The sequence below is a fragment of the Neoarius graeffei genome, chromosome 7, assembly GCF_027579695.1.
Source record: "Neoarius graeffei isolate fNeoGra1 chromosome 7, fNeoGra1.pri, whole genome shotgun sequence".
NCBI classification, from domain to species: Eukaryota; Metazoa; Chordata; class Actinopteri; order Siluriformes; family Ariidae; genus Neoarius; species Neoarius graeffei.
The window spans coordinates 77,939,147-77,964,461 of NC_083575.1; the positions used below are offsets into that span (position 1 = coordinate 77,939,147).

General features: G+C 38.8%; 3 protein-coding genes across 3 annotated transcripts in view; all 3 read right to left on the reverse strand.

Annotated features, from left to right (window-relative positions):
* LOC132888922 (GTPase IMAP family member 8-like) overlaps positions 1–8,837 on the reverse strand; it is a 32,255-nt gene extending 23,418 nt beyond the window's left edge. The window contains 4 exon segments of the mRNA XM_060925014.1: positions 1,537–2,140; positions 2,219–2,255; positions 8,520–8,608; positions 8,782–8,837. Coding sequence (XP_060780997.1) covers positions 1,537–2,140; positions 2,219–2,255; positions 8,520–8,608; positions 8,782–8,788 — 737 coding nt within the window. The 5' untranslated portion in view covers positions 8,789–8,837.
* A 12,035-nt stretch (positions 8,838–20,872) lies between these two features.
* On the reverse strand, positions 20,873–22,683 carry LOC132888923 (GTPase IMAP family member 8-like). Its single transcript, XM_060925015.1, has 3 exons — positions 22,053–22,683; positions 21,079–21,735; positions 20,873–21,012 (listed from the first exon to the last, which is right to left on the reverse strand). Exons 1-3 carry the CDS (start codon positions 22,681–22,683, stop codon positions 20,873–20,875), a joined length of 1,428 nt encoding a protein of 475 aa, XP_060780998.1.
* A 518-nt stretch (positions 22,684–23,201) lies between these two features.
* LOC132888925 (GTPase IMAP family member 7-like) lies at positions 23,202–24,032 on the reverse strand. Its single transcript, XM_060925016.1, has one exon. It carries the CDS (start codon positions 24,030–24,032, stop codon positions 23,202–23,204), a length of 831 nt encoding a protein of 276 aa, XP_060780999.1.
* Positions 24,033–25,315: the final 1,283 nt, after the last annotated feature.

Consider the following 25,315-nt stretch of genomic DNA (forward strand, 5'->3'; position numbering starts at 1 on the left):
GAAGGTCCTGGGTTCGAGCCCCGGGGCCGGCGAGGGCCTTTCTGTGTGGAGTTTGCATGTTCTCCCCGTGTCCGCGTGGGTTTCCTCCGGGTGCTCCGGTTTCCCCCACAGTCCAAAGACATGCAGGTTAGGTTAACTGGTGACTCTAAATTGACCGTAGGTGTGAATGTGAGTGTGAATGGTTGTCTGTGTCTATGTGTCAGCCCTGTGATGACCTGGCGACTTGTCCAGGGTGTACCCCGCCTTTCGCCCGTAGTCAGCTGGGATAGGCTCCAGCTTGCCCGCGACCCTGTAGAAGGATAAAGCGGCTAGAGATAATGAGATGAGATGAGATGAAAGCTGAGGCATTTATATTATATTTTAATGTAACTTCATGTTGTGCTGTGAGGTTCTATGCACTTTAACTTTTGAACCAACAGGTGCATTTGGATAAGTAAAGCCTATTTTTCTGCATTTTTGTAGTCCTGGTAATCTTTTATATTGGTAAAGATGTTTATAGGACCATTTCTCAATGTCTTTTGTTTTTTTTAATCAATAGTTTTTCAGTAATAACTTAATATTTAACACATCACTCAATTTTAATCACAAAAAGAGAAAATTGTAACAATTTCTCGCAACTTTCACTTCCTCCCGCAATGTAATCGCAACAAAAACCTAAAAAACACCGCAACTTTCATCGCAATTTTTTGGAAAAATCCCCGCAACATCAGACATTTTAGCCCGCAACAATCACAAAAAAGGCGCGCGAAATCCTGGAGGGACTGACAATAGATGGTTTCATGTAAAAGCTGAATGTGACATTTTTGTCCTGCTGCTGAAGTTTATAGACATCCAAAATACAGTCAGCTTTTTAGAAGCATTTTCTTCAACTTTCTTCCAAGACTCTACTATAAATTAACATCAGCCAGAAGATAGTGCTTTTCTGCTACAGCGTCAATACTAGGAAGAGACAGAGAAAAACACATTATTTTAGTTAATGTTTCAGGTTGAATTGCTGCTATTCCTCCTATGCTGGCTTTTCGAAAAGCTTTAAAAATTTTGCCCATAATTGCTAGTCCTATTTCATGAAAATGTTTCCTTCACCACTAAACACTTGGAAGTGATCCATTTAATTATGGATTTGTAATCAGACTAAATCTAGAAGAATAGCTTAGCTTAATTGGAAATGCAATAATCTGTGGCCTCACTATCACACAATCTTTTCTAGTATCATTTTAAAAAATAATTGGCTCTTGGTCCAAGTAGAACTGAGAATATATTATTACTTTAAAAGTAAATCTGACCTTACATGTTGTCTAAAACATGTTACGAATCTTTGTGTAAGTTTCTTTTACAAAATTGTATATCCTTTCAAAAAGTGAGTGACTTCTCTCAGCTTTCCATCTTGCCCAGCTCTCATGTTCCTCCTGAGCTTTCTTTCTTGCTTTCTCAAATGCTTCCCCTTCAAACTTCACCCTCAGCTCTTCTATCTCCTTCTGTCTCTGTGCCTCATTCTCTTTCAGGATCCGTTGTTTCTCTGCTTCTATCGCTCTCTCAGCTTCCTGAAGCATCTCTGTAGTGTAATGTTCTCCACCATTTACAGTGACCATCTTATCAATCTGGTCCAGGAGCTGGATGACTTGTTCTGGATTTTGATCTTCGTTATTGAACACATGGTATCCACCTTTGCATTTCCTGATGAAATTCAAAAGCTTTGTATTGTTGCGTATAAACTGATGAATATTTTTCCCCTTCAGTTGATCTCCGTGAGTGAAGAGAGCCATAGTGTAGCTGGATGACTTTTCTCCAAAAATTGCTTGAAACAGCTCAACTGTTTTTTCTTCTTCTTCTGTAAATCTACCTATTTTAATCACAACTAAAAAGACATGAGGTCCTGGAGCAGAGAATGGAATGCACTGTTTAATCCGACTGACCACCTCGTCTGCAGATAACTGAGTGTCAAACAGGCCTGGAGAGTCAATAACAAACACCTTTCTGCCATGTACACTTCCACTGGCTTTCTCACACTGTATGGTAACAGAAGAAGAGGAGATATCTGATTCAAAAGCCTTTTTTCCAAAGATGGTGTTTCCTGTTGCACTTTTGCCCACGCCTGTCTTTCCAATAAGCAGGATCCGAAGCTCATTGTTGAATTCTGTTACTGTTAGAACATAAAATTAATTTAATGTCTTATAGCACTTCTGGGATATTTTTGCAAATGTTAATATACAGTACATACCTTGTTCACTTGAAGGGTTGCTCTCTTCTTTAAAAATCTGTGGGAAAAGGCATTTAGTGTGGTCTATGTTACATGCACAAATATACCAATACAATGTACAAAAATGATCTAATAATTGACCTCCTCGGTGTCATCCAGGGGCATATACAGTAATTATTTGATGTAGGTGCATATGTGGGGGCCAATATCTCCATGGGTAGTTCACTTATGCTGTATTCATCTCTCTACAAATGCTAATCCATGGTCAGCAAGCAGTCAAAACTTCACATTAGCTAATTATACTGTAGCTAAAATGAAATTCTTCTCTGCGAATTATTATCGCTTGGATATGGTTTATGCTGGAGAAAGTATGCAATCATTTTCTTCATGAAAAATCAATCATTGAAGCATTCAGCATCCAATAACTGCTGTATGTTATTTAATGTTATGTTTTTTTTCTACCTTTCACTTTTGTCATCCTCTAGGCCAGCGTTTCTCAACCACTGGACTGTGACCCACTAATGGGCCATGAACCGCCATCTATTTGCCATCTATGGCCATCTATGGGCCATGCATTTTTTTTTTAAGTTGAAGCTAAATTTTACTCGTAGTAGGGTACAATTGCTGGGTTGCAGCCAAAGTCACATCCGCCTCATTAAACTATGGTCAAAATACAACTCATGATGCTTTGCAATGGGTTATTGATGAAAATGAGGCATTTTGGTGGCAATATACACGTGAGCTAAAAGTTGTGGTCACACAGCAGGTGAACACTTGACTGTCATGCCTTTGCATGCACTCTCTAGCGCGTTGTGTGCGCACTTGGGACCCAGTCATTATAGGAAACACTTGATCCTGAGCGCAAACAGCATGTGCAGATACAGAAGCTGTTTTCACAGAGGCTTTGCGAAGCATTATCATTATCACTGTCATGTTTGTTTCTAGCCATGTTTATAACACTGTTTAAATATTCTGCTTTTTGTTTTGCTTCTGTAAATATCACACCTGCTAATAAACACTCTTCCTGCACTTAGATCCATCTACAGTTAGGTCCATAAATATTTGGACAGAGGCAACATTTTTCTAATTTTGGTTCTGTACATTACCACAATGAATTTTGAACAAAACAATTCAGATGCAGTTGAAGTTCAGACTTTCAGCTTTAATTCAGTGGGTTGAACAAAAATGATTGCATAAAAATGTGAGGAACTAAAGCATTTTTTAAACACAATCCCTTCATTTCAGGGGCTCAAAAGTAATTGGATAAATTAAATAATTGTAAATAAAATGTTCATTTCTAATACTTGGTTGAAAACCCTTTGTTGGCAATGACTGCCTGAAGTCTTGAACTCATGGACATCACCAGACGCTGTGTTTCCTCCTTTTTAATGCTCTGCCAGGCCTTTATTGCAGCGGTTTTCAGTTGCTGTTTGTTTGTGGGCCTTTCTGTCTGAAGTTTAGTCTTTAACAAGTGAAATGCATGCTCAATTAGGTTGAGATCAAGTGACTGACTTGGCCATTCAAGAATATTCCACTTCTTTGCTTTAATAAACTTCAGGGTTGCTTTGGCTTTATGTTTTGGGTCATTGTCCATCTGTATTATGAAATGCCGACCAATCAGTTTGGCTGGATTTGAGCACACAGTATGTCTCTGAATACCTCAGAATTCATCCGGCTGCTTCTGTCCTGTGTCACATCATCAATAAACACTAGTGGCCCAGTGCCACTGGCAGCCATGCATGCCCAAGCCATCACACTGCCTCCGCCGTGTTTTACAGATGATGTGGTATGCTTTGGATTATGAGCTGTACCACGCCTTCGCCATACTTTTTTCTTTCCATCATTCTGGTAGAGGTTGATCTTGGTTTCATCTCTCCAAAGAATGTTCTTCCAGAACTGTGCTGGCTTTTTTAGATGTTTTTTAGCAAAGTCCAATCTAGACTTCTTATTCTTGAGGCTTATGAGTGGCTTGCACCATGCAATGAACCCTCTGTATTAACTTTCATACAGTCTTCTCTTTATGGTAGATTTGGATATTGATACGCCTACCTCCTGGAGAGTGTTGTTCACTTGGTTGGCTGTTGTGAAGGTGTTTCTCTTCACCATGGAAATTATTCTGCGATCATCCACCACTGTTGTCTTCTGTGGGCGTCCAGGTCTTTTTGCATTGATGAGTTCACCAGTGCTTTCTTTCTTTCTTTCTTTCTTTCTTTCTTTCTTTCTTTCTTTCTTTCTTTCTCAGGCATAGTTCGAATTACGGGGGGTACTGGGGGGTACTATATCCCCCAATGAAGACCCAGTACCCCCCAAAGAGACAAAAATATAAGTTTTGGGGGGGGTCCAATATTTTTTCTGATATTGTGAAAAGGAATATATAATTCAAACCAACTCCCATTCGGCATTCTTATTGTAGGAGCATTCATTATTATCTCTAGCCGCTTTATCCTGTTCTACAGGGTCGCAGGCAAGCTGGAGCCTATCCCAGCTGACTACGGGCGAAAGGCGGGGTACACCCTGGACAAGTCGCCAGGTCATCACAGGGCTGACACATAGACACAGACAACCATTTACACTCACACCTACGGTCAATTTAGAGTCACCAGTTAACCTAACCTGCATGTCTTTGGACTGTGGGGGAAACCGGAGCACCCGGAGGAAACCCACGTGGACACGGGGAGAACATGCAAACTCCGCACAGAAAGGCCCTTGCCGGCCACGGGGCTCGAACCCAGACCTTCTTGCTGTGAGGCGACAGTGCTAACCACTACACCACCGTGCCACCTGTAGGAGCATTTTAATGTAAATCGATTTCAGACAGACACCCCTATTGTGGACCGTACCATTTTTAGTCACCGCAGCGCTAGAACCCGCTAGAGCAGGGGTTTTCAAAGTGTGGGAGAGTCAGCCCCCCCCTCCTCCCCTCACCCCCACAGAGAGCAAATAAACAACAGCGCTCCCCCCCACACACAATTTTTGTTGTTGCTATACTTAATGTTCCATTCGTATTTTTTAAAAAATGGTTGTTGTACACATTTTTTATTTTTTTCTTTTACACATTTTAAACATCTGTGCTTTTTGAAAACATATTTTTTACACATTTAAAACATATGAGCTTTATTAAAACATCTTTTTTTTACACATTTTAAACATCTGTGCTTTTTGAAAACCTCTTTTTTTATGCATTTTAAACATATGTGCTTTTTTTAAACATCTTGTTTTACACATTTTAAACATCTCATAGCATCGTTAGCTAGCACCTCTTGGCAGACAACACACTGTGGCAGTGGAGCATCTTCAGATCCAGTCCATGAAAATCCAAACTTTAAATAATCTTGGTCATACTTCCTTCTTTTTTTGCTTGGCCCAGACTCTGTCTCCTCACTCACTGTAGCTTTAGGTACTAAAAATCGATCCATTTTGTCTCTGGCAAAGGCTAGCTGAAGTTCGCTAAATGTCCGCAATAGTAACTTATTCTGGTTTATTTTTCCTCACGTTGCGCCCCCCCGAAGAACTCTGGCACCCCCTAGGGGAGACGTGCCCCACACTTTGAAAAGCCCTGTGCTAGAAGCAACAGCTTCTAGTCCACACCGTATTCAGCTGATTCATCAGATACAGTCCATGGGTTTGCAGCAATTTATACAGTCTGTGGTTTGCAGCAGAAGACGTGCATTGGTAATGTTAGTTGCTAACCAACTTTTAGCCTGTTGAAAATGTGTTATTTTACAACTTTCATTTATTAAAGTGATTTGTTCTTTCAGCTCATGTCACATCTTTATACGTTGAATTACTTACCCACTGAGGCCAGTAGGCTACAGTGGACGGACGTTAACGTTAGTTACCAACGTTAGTTAGCAAGATAAGCTAAGTCTCTATTTAAATCAAGCTTATTACAGTGTGGTATAGAAACGATTCTCATTTCAAAGGAGAAGAACTCCATATGTTTCCATTCTCATTTTATCATGAATAAATTGTGCCCTTCTGAAATTCATTTGGCACATAGGCCCATCCTGTGTGTGTGATTAGGCACAAGAAGTTCTGATGTAGGCCTAGCTAAGCCTATGTAAAATTACAATCAGAACCTCTGGGGGCAACATAAAAAGAGCCAGGTAGTAGGCTAGCCTAGGCAAAATAGCCTAGCACATGGATGTTTTCTATTGTTTTTACTTACATTCCTTTTGTATTATTTTTAAGATATTCATAGTTTCATCTGAGTACCCTGTTTGATTTTATTCGCAGAGACAGTAGGCCAAACATGAGGAAAAGAAAAGGGCCAGACATCAGGCATTTTTTTGGTGCTAAAAGAGTAAGTAGTAAATATTAGCACTAAGATCTACAGACAATTACAGTACAAGTGTAGGTGCAGTTAGGTTTTATACACTGTTCATGTGAATAAAGAAAATGGGTTCCCAGCAGACAGGAGAGGCACAGCAGGACGAAAGAGAGCAAGACATTCAGCAGGACTGTTCTGCATGTGTGTATATACTGTATGTGACTCATTTGTAGTGTTGATACCCAGTTTGTTCTGACAAAGAAGGTTATCAGGTTGTACTGCTGTTTTTCTTCTGTGGTAGTACTGTATGGTTTGTCATGCTTCTTAATGACATTAAAAATTATTGTTCAGAGTTATTGTGTTGAGTTACTGACACCGACTTCCATAGACGAGATGGGACAGGACCGGGGGGGGGGGGGGGGGGGGGGGGATTGATAGTACCCCCCAATTATGGTGGAGTAATTCGCACTCTGTTCTCAGGATGCACCAAACTGTAGATTTTGCCACTCCTAATATTGTAGCAATTTCTCAGATGGTTTTTTTCTGTTTTTGCAGCTTAAGGATGGCTTGTTTCACCTGCATGGAGAGCTCCTTTTATCACATGTTTTCTTCACAGCAAAATCTTCCAAATGCAAGCACCACACCTCAAATCAACTCCAGGCCTTTTATCTGCTTAATTGAGAATGACATAACGAAGGAATTGCTAACACCAGCCCATGTAATAGCCTTGGAGTCAATTGTCCAATTACTTTTGGTCCCTTTAAAAACAGGGTGGCACATGTTAAGGAGCTGAAACTCCTAAACCCTTCATCCAATTTTAATGTGGATACCCTCAAATGAAAGCTGAAAGTCTGGACTTTATGTCCATTATATAACTATAACTTGAATATGTTTCAGTAAACAGGTAAAAAAAACAAAATTTGTGTCAGTGTCCAAATATATATGGACCTAACTGTACCTTGGTGTCCTGATCCCCTGATCTTTAACCCAGCCACATATAAAATGTTGTACGCCTCCATGCTCTTACAGATTTTCATTTGTTTGTCCAATGATGTCTGCAGCACCAGGTAGTTTGAGATGTCGGGAAACTCAACGGATGGATAATTTTCCAACTCAGGAAAAATCCTTCTTTGTTAACGTGTAAGGATCTAATCCCATTGAGTGGTTTCTGTATCCACTTCTTTTGAGTGTACTTCTTGGTTTTAATAACTTGCTTGTTTGCTGAACACAAACATGGCAATAAGTTCTTATGTTAATGGATCAGACTCCAGTTTTGGATCATTAATCCCTTTTGACTGAGAATGCCCTGCATGCAAGGTTTTGTGTTCGCTTCTGGCACGTCCATACAGTTTTAAATACAATACCTACAATTAAAAACAGTTTGTTTTTATTGCACTTATTTAATTCCTGGGCTCCCATCTGTAACAGGGACTGATGTTGCATTCTGTTAATACACTTTACAACAGATTATTAGATTCTAATAGAATAGATGAGCCAAAATAATTGGGGAGCTTTTTTTAATGGGTCCCGACTCATTACAAGCATGAATAGGTGGGCCTCAAAGGAGAAAAGGTTGAGAACCCCTGCTCTAGGCTACAACAGTCTACATTCATCCATTATCTATATGTCAGGGTAATGGGTGAAGCTAGAGCCAATCCCAGCTGACTTTCCAGCCGAATCCCAGGTGAGAGGTGGGATACACCCTGGACAGTGCGCCAGTCTGTCACAGAGCTAACACAGAGACAAACAACCATCCCCACTCACATTCACACCTATGGGCAATTTAGAGTAGCCAATCTTTGGATTGTTGCAGGAAATCCACGCAGGCACAGGGAGAACATGCAAACTCCACACAGAAAGGCCCCGTTCAACCACAAGATTTAAACCCAGAACCTTCTTGCTGTGAGGTGACAGTGATAACCACTGCACTACTGGGCTGCCCCCAATAGTATACAATAATACAAAACCACAAAACTCTTTCTTGCACATAATCTAACTTTACACTAAACAAAAGAAGTACATTATGATGTCAGTTCGGACATTTCAACTTACCTGAATCACAAAAGCTGTGACAACCACAAAACATGTCAGCAGCAGCAGCTTAGAAGAAAGAAGCCAGGCCATGTACTGTATCAATCGTCCTGAGGATTTTTATGTTAAAGTTCAAATAAATTCACTCAACAACACAGCCATATGACAATTATTCATAAATACTGTAATTAAAATGAATGTGTAAACAAAACTAAGTTACTGTAAATATTTTCTATAATCTTAAAACTGATGTATGAAAACCTTTTTTAGACATATGCCTCACCTGCCATCTTGCTTGTGGATGTTGGAGTCTCTCTGATCTGAGTGTGGCACTCACTGTCTCTCAGAGCCTGAGTTTAGTTTTCCCCTGAAAGATCAGTTTCACTTTCATTTCCTCTTCATGAGCAAAGCGGACGCGGGGGGCGTGTCCCCAGTGTAGTCTACTTTTTTGCAGTGGGTATACTCAGTGCTTGCCATGCAACGCCCCCCCAGGAAAAAAATTTATACTCACACACACATATATAACACGTGTGTGTTGTGGCTATTACTTGTACTCATCCATCTTGTAACTGTCCGATAACCTGAAAGCAACACCTCATGAGCACCATCACTGCCTAATGCATAGTAATATGCATCTTGAAACTGGTTTTGTGTACAGATCTACTGTATGCAAAACAAATGTGGTTTAAATGTACAAAATTTATAAAATTTTGATTCACCGTTCAACTTAAGTGGGCTTTTCCATCATTGTTTTTTTAATTTTTCATGTATCAAGAAAATTTGACATATTGACATGTAAATTAAACACATATCACACAATGTTTTTAACATATTAAATGCATTTCTTATTTCTTATATATTCAGCACATCAGCTTAAATGAACAAGAAAACATCCTAGATGTGCTAAAACAAATGTTTGCTTCAAAGAAGAAAAAATGAATTTAATTAACAAATACGCAATGCGGGCGGCACGGTGGTGTAGTGGTTAGCGCTGTCGCCTCACAGCAAGAAGGTCCTGGGTTCGAGCCCCGGGGCCGGCGAGGGCCTTTCTGTGCGGAGTTTGCATGTTCTCCCCGTGTCCGCGTGGGTTTCCTCCGGGTGCTCCGGTTTCCCCCACAGTCCAAAGACATGCAGGTTAGGTTAACTGGTGACTCTAAATTGACCGTAGGTGTGAGTGTGAATGGTTGTCTGTGTCTGTGTCAGCCCTGTGATGACCTGGCGACTTGTCCAGGGTGTACCCCGCCTTTCGCCTGTAGTCAGCTGGGATAGGCTCCAGCTTGCCTGCGACCCTGTAGAAGGATAAAGTGGCTACAGATAATGTGATGTGATGTGATGTGATGTGATTTCATACACAATGGCAGTTCACTGTGCTTTACAGAAGTGAAAACAAAACAGTAAACAATAGAGAATAAAATTACATAGAATTTTATTTTTATTCTAATATATAATATTAAAAGAATTAAACATTTAATTAAAAGAAAATAAGAATTAAACAGAGTAGAAATAAAATGAAGTAGTTCAAATATGAGGAGGAAAAAAAAAGAAACCAGCAGAATAAAATAGAATAAAATTAAAGTAAATTTGAAACATGCAGAGAAAGTAAAAATTATAAAAAATGTAAAGACAATTATTTAACAGAAAGCATCTGAAAACAGCTTGGTCTTTAACCTAGATTTGAAGCTGCCAACAGCAGGAGCATTTTTAATGTCCTCTGGCAGTTGGTTCCATAGCTGTACTGCATAGTAGCTAAAAGCTGCTTCACCATACTTTTGTTTTAACAACTGGTTTTAATAGTAAATTTCTGTTTCGATCTGGTAGATCTGATTGGGTTAGGCCGCTGCAACATATCAGAGGTAATTGGGCCCTGTACCATTTAGAGATTTGTACACCAGCAGCAATGTTTTAAAGTCAATTCTGTAGCTTACTGGAAGCCAGTGAAGGGACCTTAGAATTGGAGTAATGTGCTCTGTTCTTTTTGTTCGTGTGAGAACCCTAGCTGCTGCATTTTGAACCAGCTGAAGTCGTTTGATGGTCTTTTTTGGCAGGCCTGTGAAAAGGCCATTGCAGTAATCAACCCTACTAGAGATGAAGGCATGTATTAGTTTTTCCAGATCATTTTTTGACATAAGTCCTCTTAGTTTTGAAATGTTTTTTAGGTGATAAAATGCCGTTTTAGTGATTGCTTTCATGTGACTGTCAAAGCTTAGCTCGCTGTCAATGAAAACAAGATTTTTAACCATTTCTTTAGTTTTAATCCCTTTTGTGTCAAGAATAGTGGTAATCCTGAGTCTTTCATCTTTTTTTCCAAATAGAATTACTTCTGTTTTATCTGTTCAGCTGAAGAAAATTTTGTGACATCCAGCTGTTGATTTGATCGATACACTGGTAGAGACATTCAAGGGGGGCATAATCATTAGGTGATAGAGCAAAATAAATTTGGGTGTCATCTGCATAGCAGTGATACAAAATTGAATTGTTATTGATAATTTGCCCAAGTGGGAGCATATAAAGGTTGAAAAGTAATGGTCCAAGAATCGACCCCTGGGGGACACCACAGGTCAAGGACATTGACGTTGAGGAACAATTTCCCATGGTAACAAAAGCTTCTATCTTTTAAGTATGAATTTAACCAATTTATAACTTTACCAGTCAATCCAACCCAGTGTTCAAGTCGATATAGCAGTATGTTGTGATCAACAGTATCAAAAGCTGCACTGAGGTCCAGTAATACCAGGACCGATGTTTTGCCTGCATCAGTATTAAGACGTATGTCATTTATAACTTTAATCAGCGCTGTTTCAGTGCTATGATTGGCACGAAATCCTGACTGAAAATTATCAAAACGGCTGTTTGATATCAAGGCAGTTAATTGATTGAAGACAATTTTTTCAAGGATTTTCCCGATGAATGGTAGATTTGATATTGGCCTGTAGTTGTTCGATACTGAAGCATCCAGATTATTCTTTTTAAGTAGGGGCTTTACAACGGCTTTTTTCAGGGACACAGGAAAAATGCCAGTCTCTAGGGATTTATTTATGATTTGAAGCACATCTGTAATTATGAGGTGAAGAACAGACTTAAAAAAAAGTTGGTGGGCAGAATGTCCAATTCAGATGTTGAGGAACTAAGATTTTGTACAGTTTTTTCAAGAGTCTCATAATCAATCAAACAAAATTCTGACATTGTGTTGAAATTGTCTGTCTGGGTCACTGGTGATTGCAGCTTTTCAGTTATTTGCAACTGAGATATATTATGAGCAATATTCTGCTGTATTTTATAAATTTTACCTTTGAAGAAGGATGCAAACTCATTGCATTTATTAACTGAGAGAAGTTCAGGTGCTAATTTTGGTGGGGGATTAGTTAGCTTCTCTACTGTTGAAAATAGCACACGGGCATTGTTCATATTCCCGTTGATGATGTTGGAGAAGAAAGACTGTCTTGCTTTACCAATTTCATAATTATATTTACAAAGCATCTCTTGATGGATTTGATAATGGATGTGAAGTTTAGATTTGCGCCATTTTCTTTCAGTCTTCCTACATTCTCTCTTTAGCAATTTAACAGCTGGGTATTGCTTCCATGGTGCTTTCTGCTTGTCATTGACTTTTTTTTTTTTTTATTTTGAATGGAGCAATATCATCCATAATTTGGGTCATATTTAAATTAAAAATTTCCAGTAAGTCATCTACAGAGTCTGACATTTTAGTTGAGATCCGTGAGAGCTTGCTCAAAGAGAACACGTGTTGTCATTTATGACTCTCCTACCCATAGTTGTTGAGCTGTTCTGAATGTGAGGGGACATAGAAACATCAGAGAAAACACAGAAATGATCAGATAAGGCCAGGTCAACAACAGTAGTAGAAACAGTAAGACCCTTTGCGATAACGAGGTCAAGGGTATGACTATGAGAGTGGGTCGGCCCCTGTACATATTGTACTAGGTTGAAGTTTAAAAGAGTAAAGCAATAACAATGTAGATAACACGAATTTTACATCACATTCAACGAGATTTAAACGAGACTAAAGACGGCGACTTACAAATAATGTGTAAACATCGTTGGAGTTAAAGTTTGAACAGCATGAAAGAACATACCCCAACCCCCCGAAATTAATAAAAAAAAAAATTCTCAACAGATTTGGCATAATATAAAAGTCATTTTTTACTCAGAAAAAGCGGAAAACTCTCATCCCTGCCTAGCTTGTGACCATGTCATGCATGCTAACGTGGAGCATATGAACATGCTATTTTGTAACAAAAACCTTCGAACAAAAAGTTCATGTTTTACTTACAGCTTGTGAGCCGGTGGTCGATCGTCTTGACGGCACAGATCCAGGGATTAAATGCAACCTCAAAGCAAAACCACTACTGAAGGCACCGAAGTTTGAAAAGTCACTGTGGTTGAAATGATCAGAACACAGTACTAACGCTGCATTATACTTCGCTGGTGGTGTTCCAAAGATAAATTCCAACCATTTCTTCTTCACCTCTTCTATCCTGGACAAGAAATGCAACGTTGATGTCTTACTGCCACAAATAACACAGGCATGAACTTGTTCAGACATGTTTTCAACTTGCTGTTAGGTCCTCTTCGTTAGCTACTGATGAGATAGACTCTGCTCAGTGTTGCCAGATACTGCTGACGTTTTCCAGCCCAAAATATGTTCAAATCCACCAAAATGCACTTAAAGCCCAATCTAGCAACACTGGCTCTGCTATCTCTCTTCGCGCTTAAATCCGAACTTCCTTCCCATGGGCGGCCAGCGAGGCCATGAATACTAATTTACGAAGTGACGTAAGATTGTATGGCTTTTTCAGATCCGCTCGTTTTTCCGATTATTTTCTTTCATAAGCTAATACAGGGAATGGGGGTAGAATTGCATTTTCACATGCAGCATGCATATGCAACTCGGAGTGAACTATGGTATTTCAAAAAGAGCCAGTATTAAACGTTTTTGGTGGAAGGGCACCTTTAAGCTAGCTAGCTAACTTAGAGGCAGTAGTAACTAGTTACATTTACTCCGTTACATTTACTTGAGTAACTTTTTGGATAAATTGTACTCTTAAGAGTTGTTTTGTTGCAAAATACGTTCTCAATCTCAATCCTTTATTTCAATTACATATAAACATAGACTACACGAGTCTGCAAATAGCGCACTGCTAATCAAGGCAGACTCATGTTTACAAAGAAAAAATATTTTATATGAATTAATATAATACTTAAATATGTATGAAAAAGATAAAACATACTTGACAAATTAACAACTATTTGGTAACAAAAAGAAAAAGAGGAGACAATACTTATTTGATATAAAGGTACAGTAATAACATTCAATAACATTGAAAAAAACATACTATATATATATATATATATATAGAGAGAGAGAGAGAGAGAGAGAGAGAGAGGTATACTTATCATACTGATAATAATAATTCATTCATGGTATAAAATAATATTTAAAGTTAAAACTAAGATAAATAAATAAATGTATATAGCTCTTAATTATATATAAAAATAAAGTTATGTAGAAAGAAAGAGTTTGGAGATGTCAACATCATATCCATATCTGCTTAAATCGGAAGAAAGGTGGTGTCTGACTTTTTTCTTCAACGACAATTTAGATGATCTTATAGAAGTTGGAATCTGGTTCCATACCCTAACACCAACACGGGAAAATTAATTCTTTTGTAGGTTTGTACAAGAATACTGATTATATAAGTTCTTGGAGTAAGATGACCTAGTGTTATAAGAATGGATACTAGAAATAGAAGAAAATAATTTACAAATGTTTGAGGGTGCACTTTGATTAACAATGTCATACATTAATTTAGAAATACATTCATAGAAAAAAGATTCATTCAAAGAAATACATAGAAATACATTCATAGAAAAGAAGATACGTTTTACTTTTACTTGAGTAACATTATTCTAAAGTAACAATACTCTTACTTGAGTAATCTGACCAGCGGCCATCATAAAAGTACAGAATAATACCTTTAAGTTCCTTTGCATATTCATGATTACATTTGATTCAGGTAATGCATGTATTAATCTTCTATTTCATCCTGTGAAACGACAACACATGACCTGTTATGTTTGTCAATTGTACTAATACACGCGGTTTTATATATATTGTTCACATTTCTAACCTAACCTGGCTGATGCAGCTATATTTTTTTGTTGAAATAAATGCAAAATATTGTTGCTTCTTCCATATTTTCTGCATAATATTACTCTGGTTTTGTAAGGTAGTAGAAAGGATGTGAAAAGGTAAGGTAGTGAGAATGTGCCCATATGAGTGTGAAAGTACCCATAGTATAGTGGGAAGGTGCTCATAAGGTAGTGGGAAGGTGGTGGGTACGTAGTTTCTCTATGTAACTTTACGACGTAGTAAAAACGTTGCTGGTAGTCCAGAATTTTACGTAGTGACTACATAAAAACACTACGTAACATCTACCAAACCACTACGTTGTAAGTATGTAGTTACTATGTAAAATTGTTACCTAGGACGTTACTATTTTGGCTACTCTAACATTAATTACTCACTTCTGGGTAGAAAATAAGAATATAAATGTATTTGTGTTCCTTTGACTGTTATTTTTGTAAAGATTTAACTTATTTTTGTGGTAGTTAAAGTTTAAAGTACATGAATTTTGCTGATTATCTCATCTCATTATCTCTAGCCGCTTTATCCTTCTACAGGGTCGCAGGCAAGCTGGAGCCTATCCCAGCTGACTATGGGCGAAAGGCGGGATACACCCTGGACAAGTCGCCAGGTCATCACAGGGCTGACACATAGACACAGACAACCATTCACACTCACATTCACACCTACGGTCAATTTAGAGTCACCAGTTAACCTAACCTGCATGTCTTTGGACTGTGGGGGAAACCGGAGCACCCGGAGGAAACCCACGCGGACACGGGGAGAACATGCAAACTCCACACAGAAAGGCCCTCGCCGGCCCCGGGGCTCGAACCCAGGACCTTCTTGCTGTGAGGCGACAGCGCTAACCACTACACCACCGTGCCGCCCCTTTGCTGATTATTATTACTGTATTCCTAATTCTATTTCAAAATGTTGCTTTCCACATATTTTTTAATCTTTTTTGCCACAATAGAAAGAGCAGGGTGAGAGAGGAGACAGTGGACCAGAGGCCAACAGGGATGATTATGCAGGGTCACAGGTGAGAAGAGAATATAACTAGCTATGTCACTACTACTATTCTTAATTCTATTTATAAATTTTACTTTGCACATTTACTATCTATATTATTGCAGGAGAAATTGTAGGAGAAATTGTAACTGGCTAAAGAAATGTAGATAAGATAAGATAAGATAAGAGTGACTCTAAGATTAGCCTTTCCACTGCTATTTCAGAACTAGTCTTATTTATACTAAATGTTTTTGTCTGTGTTGCAATAGGCAGCACAGGAGGAAGGTCATGCGTCAGGGGAGAGACCAGGCTGCAGCACTGACAGGTAGGGAGAGGCTTCAGAGTTATCACAGTTATTTAACTACAGAGGATCATCAACAAAGAGACTTGGTTACTTTTTACTTAATACAACTGTTATTTTATTTTGATTATATTATTGTTTCTGCTTGGGTCTAAAAGAAATCTAGAAGTGATGATATTATTTTGTAATATCGTTAATCAGGAGAGCCTGTAGCCTTTGATTCCCTTAGTTCAAAAGGGAAATACTGACACGGATGTTTAAAGATGTAGTTTATATGTAATTTCAAAGAGACTTTTTGTTTATTTGTTTATTATTTATTTATTTGCAGATATTATTTGACTACTGTATTAGGCAGCAGGCATAGGTCCGACAATTTCTTTTAATTGATTAATCTTAATGTTGATATGTTTATTGTTGTCACTTTCACTGGTCACTTCTTGACATTGAAATAAATTATGTGGCTTGTTAGCCTGTTACCTTGTCACTTCCACTCAATTTTGGTGCTGATCATTTTAAACAGGAATGGTGTTTTACAGAATTTTTGGTGTTCAGTGTTGTCATTTGGCACTAAGTATCTGGCTGTAGATGCTCCAGGGTCATTCTATGTCAACTCAACCAGAGTTTGGCAGCTTTAGATTTTAGATTTTGACTTTAGATTTTGATAGTATATCATTTTAAAGAACTAAAGTCGGTTCCCTGGTGCTGTGCTGTTTGTGGTTATGTGGTTCTTTAGCTGCTAAGGAGAGGCGCAATTGAATGCGAGAGGATGATAGATCACTCAATAGACCTCTGAACAATTTGTCCCCCTCACTTCTAAAATGATGACTACGCCCCTGGAAACAAGTGCCTTTGTTTTAGCACTTTTGGCACTAAGCCAAGTGAGTGATCTTAGAGTAGCCAAAATAGTAACGTCCCAGGTACCAATTTTCCATAGTAACTACGTACTTACAACGTAGTGGTTTGGTAGATGTTACGTAGTGTTTTTATGTAGTTACTACGTAAAATTCTGGACTACCAGCAACGTTTTTACTACTTCGTAAAGCTACATAGAGAAACTATGTACCCACCACCTTCCCACTACCCTATGGGCACCTTCCCACTACCCTATGGGGACCTTCCCACTACCCTATGGGGATACTTTCACACTCATATGGGCACGTTCTCACTACCTTACATTTTCACATCCTTTCTATTACCTTACAAAACTTGAGTAATATTATGCAGAAAACATGGAAGAAGCAACAATATTTTGCATAGTCGGTGCATTTATTTTAACAAAAAAATAGCTACATCAGCCAGGTTAGGTTAGAAATGTGAACAATATATATAAAACCGCGTGTAGTAGTACAATTGACAAACATAACAGGTCATGTGTTGTAGTTTCACAGGATGAAATAGAAGATTAATACATGCATTACCTGAATCAAATGTAATCATGAATATGCAAAGGAACTTAAAGGTATTATTCTGCACTTTTATGATGGCCACTGGTCAGATTACTCAAGTAAGAGTATTGTTACTTTAGAATAATATTACTCAAGTAAAAGTAAAACGTATTTTGCAACAAAACAACTCTTAAGAGTACAATTTATCCAAAAAGTTACTCAAGTAAATGTAACGGAGTAAATGTAACTAGTTACTACCGCCTCTAAGTTAGCTAGCTAGCTTAACTAACTAAATTGACATCTATTTGTCATCTTTTAGCTAAACGTTATCTACATTCAACAGCATTACTCAACTTACACGGTTTGTTTGGAAAAAACTGTCTAAAGTCTTTAGCCTCTTGGCTGGTTTGCTGAACATACAGAAGCACTGCCCAGATCTGAATCACACCAAAGATACTCATACAATATTTTCTAAAGCGTCTCTGATCACACACGACAGCGATGTTTGTTTGCCGCCTTAGCTCCCCCTGCTCATGATGCGTTTAGAGGCGGCTCGGAAAACACGTTTCCACGTGTTAAAAATGAATTGAGTGGTTGTAATGGCTGTAAAAAGTGCGGGGGACAGAGGGCACAAATACAGGAAGTGCGGGGGACATGTCCCCCGCGTCCACTACGCCCATGTTAAGCGCTCTTGCTCGCTCATTCTCAATTGATAAAATGGCCAATCCACAGAGTCTCTCTTGACCCATTGCACTCCTGAGAATTTTTTATCAATTTTAATTTGGAGAAAGCACTCTTCTTTCACAACTGAGACAGGGAGAGTGAGAAAAAGCAAGAAGGCCGTGCACAGCTCACTAAATGTAGAAGTTACTGCTGGATGATTGACTACCAGCAACCTGGCCAGGCTAAGCACAGATGTGTGTCTCACTATCTGCTCCTTGAAACAAGCCCTAAATGACACTAGTTGACCAGGAAAGCTGGAGTCAATATCCCAACTATAGTGATCACACAGTCGACGGGCCACTTCGTATAGCTCCTCGTCCTTGGCATGCTGGAGCATATTTGGATGAATAGCCTCAAACAAATGAGCAGTCCAATTTAAACTGACCAACCTTAGTGACAGCTGCTGAATGATTACATCAAGGCATGCATAGAACACATTCACCCGAAAATAATGTTCTGCATCGGAAAGCCGACTGTCTTCGCTAAGGTGATCAAAGTGGCGCTTCACTTTTTTCAACCTGGTGGCTACAAATTGCGTTTGACTGCCCCATTTCACAGCCACTGCCAGAGTGGAAGCCTTTGCCTCATCAAACTGCTCCCTGTACTCCTGTAGAGTTTGTATAGCATTCTGCAATAATGCAGACACTTTGAGGAGATCAATGGTCTTCTCCTGCAGTAACTTTGAGATGGCATTAGTGCACTCCAAAATCTTTGTCTGAAGGCTGATTAAAAATATGAACTGAAATTTAGTAATGGCCTTTTTAAGTGCATCTGCCTCATCTCGTTCATTTGTTTTCTCGCTTGTAATTGAGAGCTTTAATGACGTCTCCATATCTGTACTTTAACACAACAAGCGCATTGTAGCGGGAGGACCAGCGGGTTGGGAAGAGACGTTTCAAGGTTATGTCCCTGCTCTCTGGGCTCAATAAGTCGCCAAGTAATGCCCATCTCTTAACACTGTTGGCAACCACATCATAAAACTGCCTCATATCTGGGATAGTTTTGACAGAATCATTCAGTACCAAATTCAGACAATGAGCCACACAGTGCACGTACAAAGCAAAAGGCTCCTGCTCCGCTATTCTCGCTTGAACACCAGAAAAAATTCCTCTCATGTTCACTGCGCCATCATAACCCTGTCCACGGCATCTGGAGAGATCTAAGCCATTCCTTTCAATGCAGCTAATAATTCGGCCCTCCAGTTCAGAAGCGGATGTGTTCAGTTATCTCGAATCCAAGAAAAGCCTCAACTATCCTGATTTCACAGGGTTTATTTTATTTTATTTTTTTAATCATGATAAGAATGTGTAGCAAAAATGAGAGATATATAGGTAAAGTAGTCTGTAATCATGTGAAAACTTGTAGGTTTCAAGGAATTTCCAATGAAATTGCATAAGGCACATTTATTGGGAGGGCCTTAATGTCAAAGGGTGGGGCCTTGTACAGCGAGGGGGAGGGCCCAAGGCCCAGGGGCAATGGCCCCACCCGCCCCCCTTTAGCTCCACCCCTGTTCATGAGGTAGTCTCCTGGAATGTGTGTGTGCCTCATCAGAAGTTAATTAGTGGACTAGTTTCCTGCCTTCTTAATGCATTTGAGATCAAACAGCAAATAATAGAAATACAGTAAATAGCCCTATTCGACAACTGTAGTACGTAATCCATATGTCAAGAACCGCTCAACTAAAAAAAGAGAAACAACATCCATCATTAATTTAAGATCTGATGGATTAAGATACTTTAATTTTAGCGGTTACATTATAGAAGGTATTTCTATAATTTCCTCAGGATCCACCAACCTGCCCATAACCCTATAGCTATTGGAATTAGCCATTTCCAGTTAAATTCAATCCCATTTTCAGTCACCTCATTAGGGATAACCATTGTTAGTGACACTGGCTGTGATGGTGGCTCTACTGGTATGTGCTTCTCCAGGGAAGGTGAGTGGCAAAGTGGAAGCACCCGTTGTTAATTAATGTGCTGTCTGTGTGTATGGTAATTGATAATAAATGTGATGAGAATAGTAATGTGAGCAATAATTTGGAAGAAAATTAAATAGTAAATGTTCCAATGGCATCTTTTTTTACTGTTAAATCTCCAATTTGTAATCATTCCCCATTTGGATGTGCCACCTCTTGCCTGTTTTTGTCATTACATGATTAGTTCTAGTTCTTTTCTATGTTTGGTGTGTTTTCCATTCTGACATCTGCTTTGATCTTTTTTTCTGCCCCAGTCTATTTTTATCTGTATCTAACACCATATTTATTATAACTAAATCTGGTGTCCTTTGTACCCCATTACTTCTTGGTGTTGTTACCCCAACTTGCCATTATTAATCCCCTAGTCCTTGTGTAACTGTGTTTTTTTTTTTTTTTTTTCCTTCTCTTGAATCATGGATGTTTCTGTTCACACCTGCCTCATGTGTCCCATTTCATTTCTACTGAATCAAGCTACCTGACCCTAACCCAGACTGACCCAGTCTTATCGTTGGCTCCATCACTTAAAACTGTGTCCATATTACACATCCCATTAAATAACATGACATTTGAATTAAGAATTTTATTTTTTGACAGGTAGAACAGAACTTATTCCAAAATACAACATCTTGTCTTTATTTGTCTACTTTTCTATTTCCTACCATTTTCTTATTCACACACAGGAACAGAGATTACTGAATGACATTCAGTCACAGAAGAACAGAATATTATTAGTGTATTTGTTTGTGTCAGACGATAAGAGTGTATGAGTAAATGAGGATTACACATTAGAAAAATGCAACAACCCCATTAAATAATGACGCCGATGAATTCTGCTTAATTTTTTCCTGCATTTTGTAATTGCTTTGTGAGGAAGTTCTCAAGGAGACTCCACAAAACCTGTGCGATGAAGTCAATGTACTTGTTTTTCTTTTCCGCTTGCTCTCTGGCCTCTCTCTCCTGCTTCTCCTGAAACTCTGTGTAAGCTTCAAACAGAGCTTCCTGCTTCAGAGCCTCAAACTGCCTGCATCTCTGCTCTTCACGTTCCTTCAGAAGCCGCTGTTTCTCTTCCTCAATCGCTTGCTCTGCCATCTGCAGCATTTGATTGGTATAATAATTTCCTCCATTTTCTGACAACATTTTGTCAATCTTTTCCAGCAGCTGAAACACTTGTGTAGGATCCTTCACCTCATTGTTGAAAACATGGTGCCTCTGGTTACACATGTTGAAGAATTTTGCCAGATCTTGGTTTTGATGAACAAACCCGTGCATGTTTCTTTTACCAAGCTTGTCTCCTTGGGTGAACAAGACCATAGTGTGGTGAATGGCATCTTCCCCAAATACCTTCAGAAAGATCCCCACTGTCGTCTTGTCTTCCTCAGTTAATCTGCCAGGCTGAACCATGAACAGGAAGACATGTGGACCAGGAGCAGAGAGAGGGATGCAGAACTTGAGCCTATCTACTCTCTCCTCTAATGTAAAGTTTGGATCAAACAGGCCTGGAGTATCAATCACTGCAATTTTCCTGCCATTTACTTGTTTGATGTCCTTGCAGCATTCCTTGGTCACAGATGATGCTGATATGTCATATTTGAAGGCTTCTTCACCCAGGATGGTGTTTCCAGCAGAGCTTTTTCCAACTCCAGTTTTCCCCAAAACAACAATCCGGAGATCTTCATGAGGTTTCTGTTGCTCATGCACTGTTCAGAGAAAACAGATTGTTGCAACTGTCAAACTAATCTTATTTATGAGTCCTAATTTACAATGTACGGTAATATCATAATATCTCAGACATCATTGCAAAATTTCTGGAATTTCCTCAGGATCCACCAGGTTCCTAACCCTATAGCTACAGAAATCAGTGCTTTAGGGACCGCATTCTCTAATAAGGATGACTGTGATTGTGGCTCTGCTGGTACTTGCTTCTTGGAAAAAAACATTGTAATTGCTAAGAATGCCACACAAGGCACAACAATGTAGAATAAGTTTGCCCAATGATACTGTGCCTTTTTTGCACTCTTTACATAAAATGGCTGCTTCTTCCTTTTCCTGATCATGGTGTCTATCTTCTCCAAGAGCTCACTGACCTGAGCTTTATTTTCTGTGTTAGAATCACTGAACACATGGTACAGTCCCTCACATTTGCCAATCAGTTTCAAGTTCTTGTCTTCTTTCACAAACTGATCTATTGTTTTGTTCTTCAGTTTGTCTCCATAAGTAAACAACACCATGCAGTAGAGATTAATATTTGAGCCTAACATTTCAACCAGCATGTCCATCACGCTCCTCTCTTGCTCCGTGAAGTGTCCCAGCTGGATGACAATGAGAAAGGTATGGGGTCCAGGATGGCAGAGGGTCACAGCTTTCTCCATCTCCTGCTTCATCTCTGTATCTGAGAGTGTGCCGAGACCTGGAGTGTCCGCCACCATCACATATTTTCCACATACCAGACCTTCCCTGCTTTCAGTCCGCTGCGTCAGAGCACTGGCGCTGATGTTTGATTTAAATTCTTCACTGCCAAGAATGGTGTTTCCTGCTGCACTCTTCCCGACACCCTGAAGGCCGACCAACACCAGTCGCAGCTGTTCCTCTGTGCCTGGAAAAAAAATGGCCTTTAAAAGCTCAAAGTTTCTTTTGAGAGCGCACATGGATAAAATGTAACTTACAAACAACGGACACTGTGCAGGAAGTGTGTTCAAATGACAGGAAGAGGAAATGGATTGCAATGTGTGACTTTATGTACTGTTTTCTTGTTTTTCACAGTGAATTTAACAAAGAAGAAATACACTCTTGTTTAATCATATCACAGTTGCAACTCAGTGTAGAGCTTCATGCAATAGAGGAAATGAAGATAACGAATTTTGAAATATTTTATAAAATGTACTGGTCACCCTTCTTATCATTTACCCTGATTATTTTAGATTTCAAATGATGATAGGAATCATAAAGGAAACCACCTTAACCTCCAAGTCAAAAACTTCTCAGTTATACCTTAGCCTCTACTGATAGACAATAAAAGCCGTCACGAACTAAATGCCCTTACATATTAAAGTCAGCAATTCAGAGTGTAAATCACTCTGTGATGTTGGCATCCTCAAAAACAGATCATTATTCATTCATTCTTGTCCAATTGACTTAATTTCCGATGTGATCTGTAATTATAAAATTACTGTATTGTGCAAAGTTCACGGACTGCCACAGCAGCGGCGGCTAGACCCGCAACTGCTATAGCCAACCCAACTCCAGCAGCAGTTTTCATATAGTTATTGCTTCTTTCTGCTTTCTCTCTTGCTTGCTCAGCATCCATCTTAGTTTCTCTTTGAATCTTTAACTGTTCCCCTTGAATTTGTCTTTCAGCCATCTCAAGTATTTCATTTGTGTAGTGACTTCCTCCATTTCTTGTAATCAGCTGCTCTATATGTTCAAAGAGTACAATAACCTGGTTTGGATCTTTGTCTGAGTTGTCAAATGCGTGATATTGTCCACTAGTTGTCTCAATAAAATGCATCAGTTGAGGACTTTCTCCAACAAATTCATGAATAGTCTTCTTACTCTTTGCCAGTCTGTCTCCATGTGTGAAGAGCAGCATGATGTACAGTAAAGAACCTTTACCAAAAATTTCCTTGATGAGCTCCATTGTGTCTTTCTCTTCTTTTGTGATTCTTCCCAGTTGGAGAACCACCAAAAACACATGAGGGCCTGGTGCAGACAGGAATATGCATTGCTTGATTCTTTTTACAATTTCATCATTTGATAGTTCTGTGTCAAAAAGGCCTGGCGTGTCTATTACAGCAACATTTCTACCATTTACTTTTCCTCTGACTTTATCACAGTCTGAGCTCACAGATGAGCTCGACAAGACGGATGAGAATGCCTCTGTTCCCAGAATAGTGTTTCCTACGGCACTCTTTCCCACTCCAGTCTTTCCCACCAGCACGATCCTCAGTTCAACAGTATTCTCCTGCTCCCTCTGCACTGTTAAAGACATGTACACCATTACTTCTAAATTTATTTCACATGCATTGAGCATAAGCATAACAATGCCCTTTAACATTTAACTTTTCGTAGCTGTTATTTATTGATATCCTTATTAATTCCTACAAAATGTTTTACATGCTTTATACCATGCTGTAATATAAACAGCACAGTCCATCACCTCAATATTAAAATTATTGACTTTATTTAGTTGAATATTGTCTTTCAGGGCTGTATTTGCATTGAGTCTTCAGTAGGAACTATGGTCTTAAGCACGGTTTAGAAGTTATTGAAGAGTTTGTGTAGGTGTAGGATGATGTTTGTGCAAAATCGAGTTGTGATTTTGATCTTGTACTTCAGCCCAATATTCTTGCACAATATCAGCTCAAGAGAGGAGCAGTACAGCGCCTCTGTCTGACAGTTTGATATAAATCACAAGATGTCATGGTTAAAATGTTTTGGGTTTTAAATATACTCAGCAAAACTATCTATTGGACTTTGAGACCAATATCAAATAAATCAGTATGAGACTGTTAATTAATTGATAGTATTGTAGCATTTTTTTTTTTCACATGGAAGAAATCAGAGAGCTTTAATCACAGGCACTGGTTATCCCAAGGACCTTTAAACCATGGGCATATAATTGCTTTGCCCATGGAACACAGAGAATGTGCCAAATAATAACTATTTTATTAATCTGACAATCAAAATAGCAAATTAAAATTGTGGAAAAATAGCCTAAATCCTGTACACACATTCAGATTTAATCACATTTGATTTTGTATCTTGTGGTTTTATTTACTTGTGCACGAAATTAACGGTCAGGTGATGTAAAAATAAAATACTAACTGATAGAATGCACTTGAGAAAGTAAGCGCTAATTTATATCCTTATTATACAGCAGATTATAAACTCTCTCTTCCTTTCTCAAGCATATCATTTTCTTTAGCATTTTGCAAAATATGGCATTTATTTGTTCATTTAAACCAAACTTTCAGTAATTAATGTGCTACGTACAACTAGGGCTATTAATTTGATGCATAAGCTATCGAACTCCCACTAATGCATAACATGGGTCTAAATAGACCCGCATTCATTTCCAATGTAATTCCAAGCATTAATGTTATATTCACTCTCACAACTTCTAAAACCAATACAATTAATCCCATTATACTTATAAAAGTAATTATTTAGGTACTCCTTAATGTAAGGAAAGTGATTTTTTATTTTTCTACATGGATTTGGAATTGCTACACTAATTTCTAGACATGGGTCTAAAAAGACCCGCATTCATTTATAATGGAA

Coding starts and splice junctions, on each gene's coding strand:
- LOC132888923 (XM_060925015.1), bottom strand. CDS start 22,683: ATGTGCGCTCTCAAAAGAAACTTTGAGCTTTTAAAGGCCATTTTTTTT. Junction 21,736..22,052: donor GCAGCCATTTTATGTAAAGA/GTGCAAAAAAGG, acceptor TTCTCTGAACAG/TGCATGAGCAACAGAAACCT. Junction 21,013..21,078: donor ACAGCGGCTTCTGAAGGAAC/GTGAAGAGCAGA, acceptor AAGCTTACACAG/AGTTTCAGGAGAAGCAGGAG.
- LOC132888925 (XM_060925016.1), bottom strand. CDS start 24,032: ATGGTGTACATGTCTTTAACAGTGCAGAGGGAGCAGGAGAATACTGTT.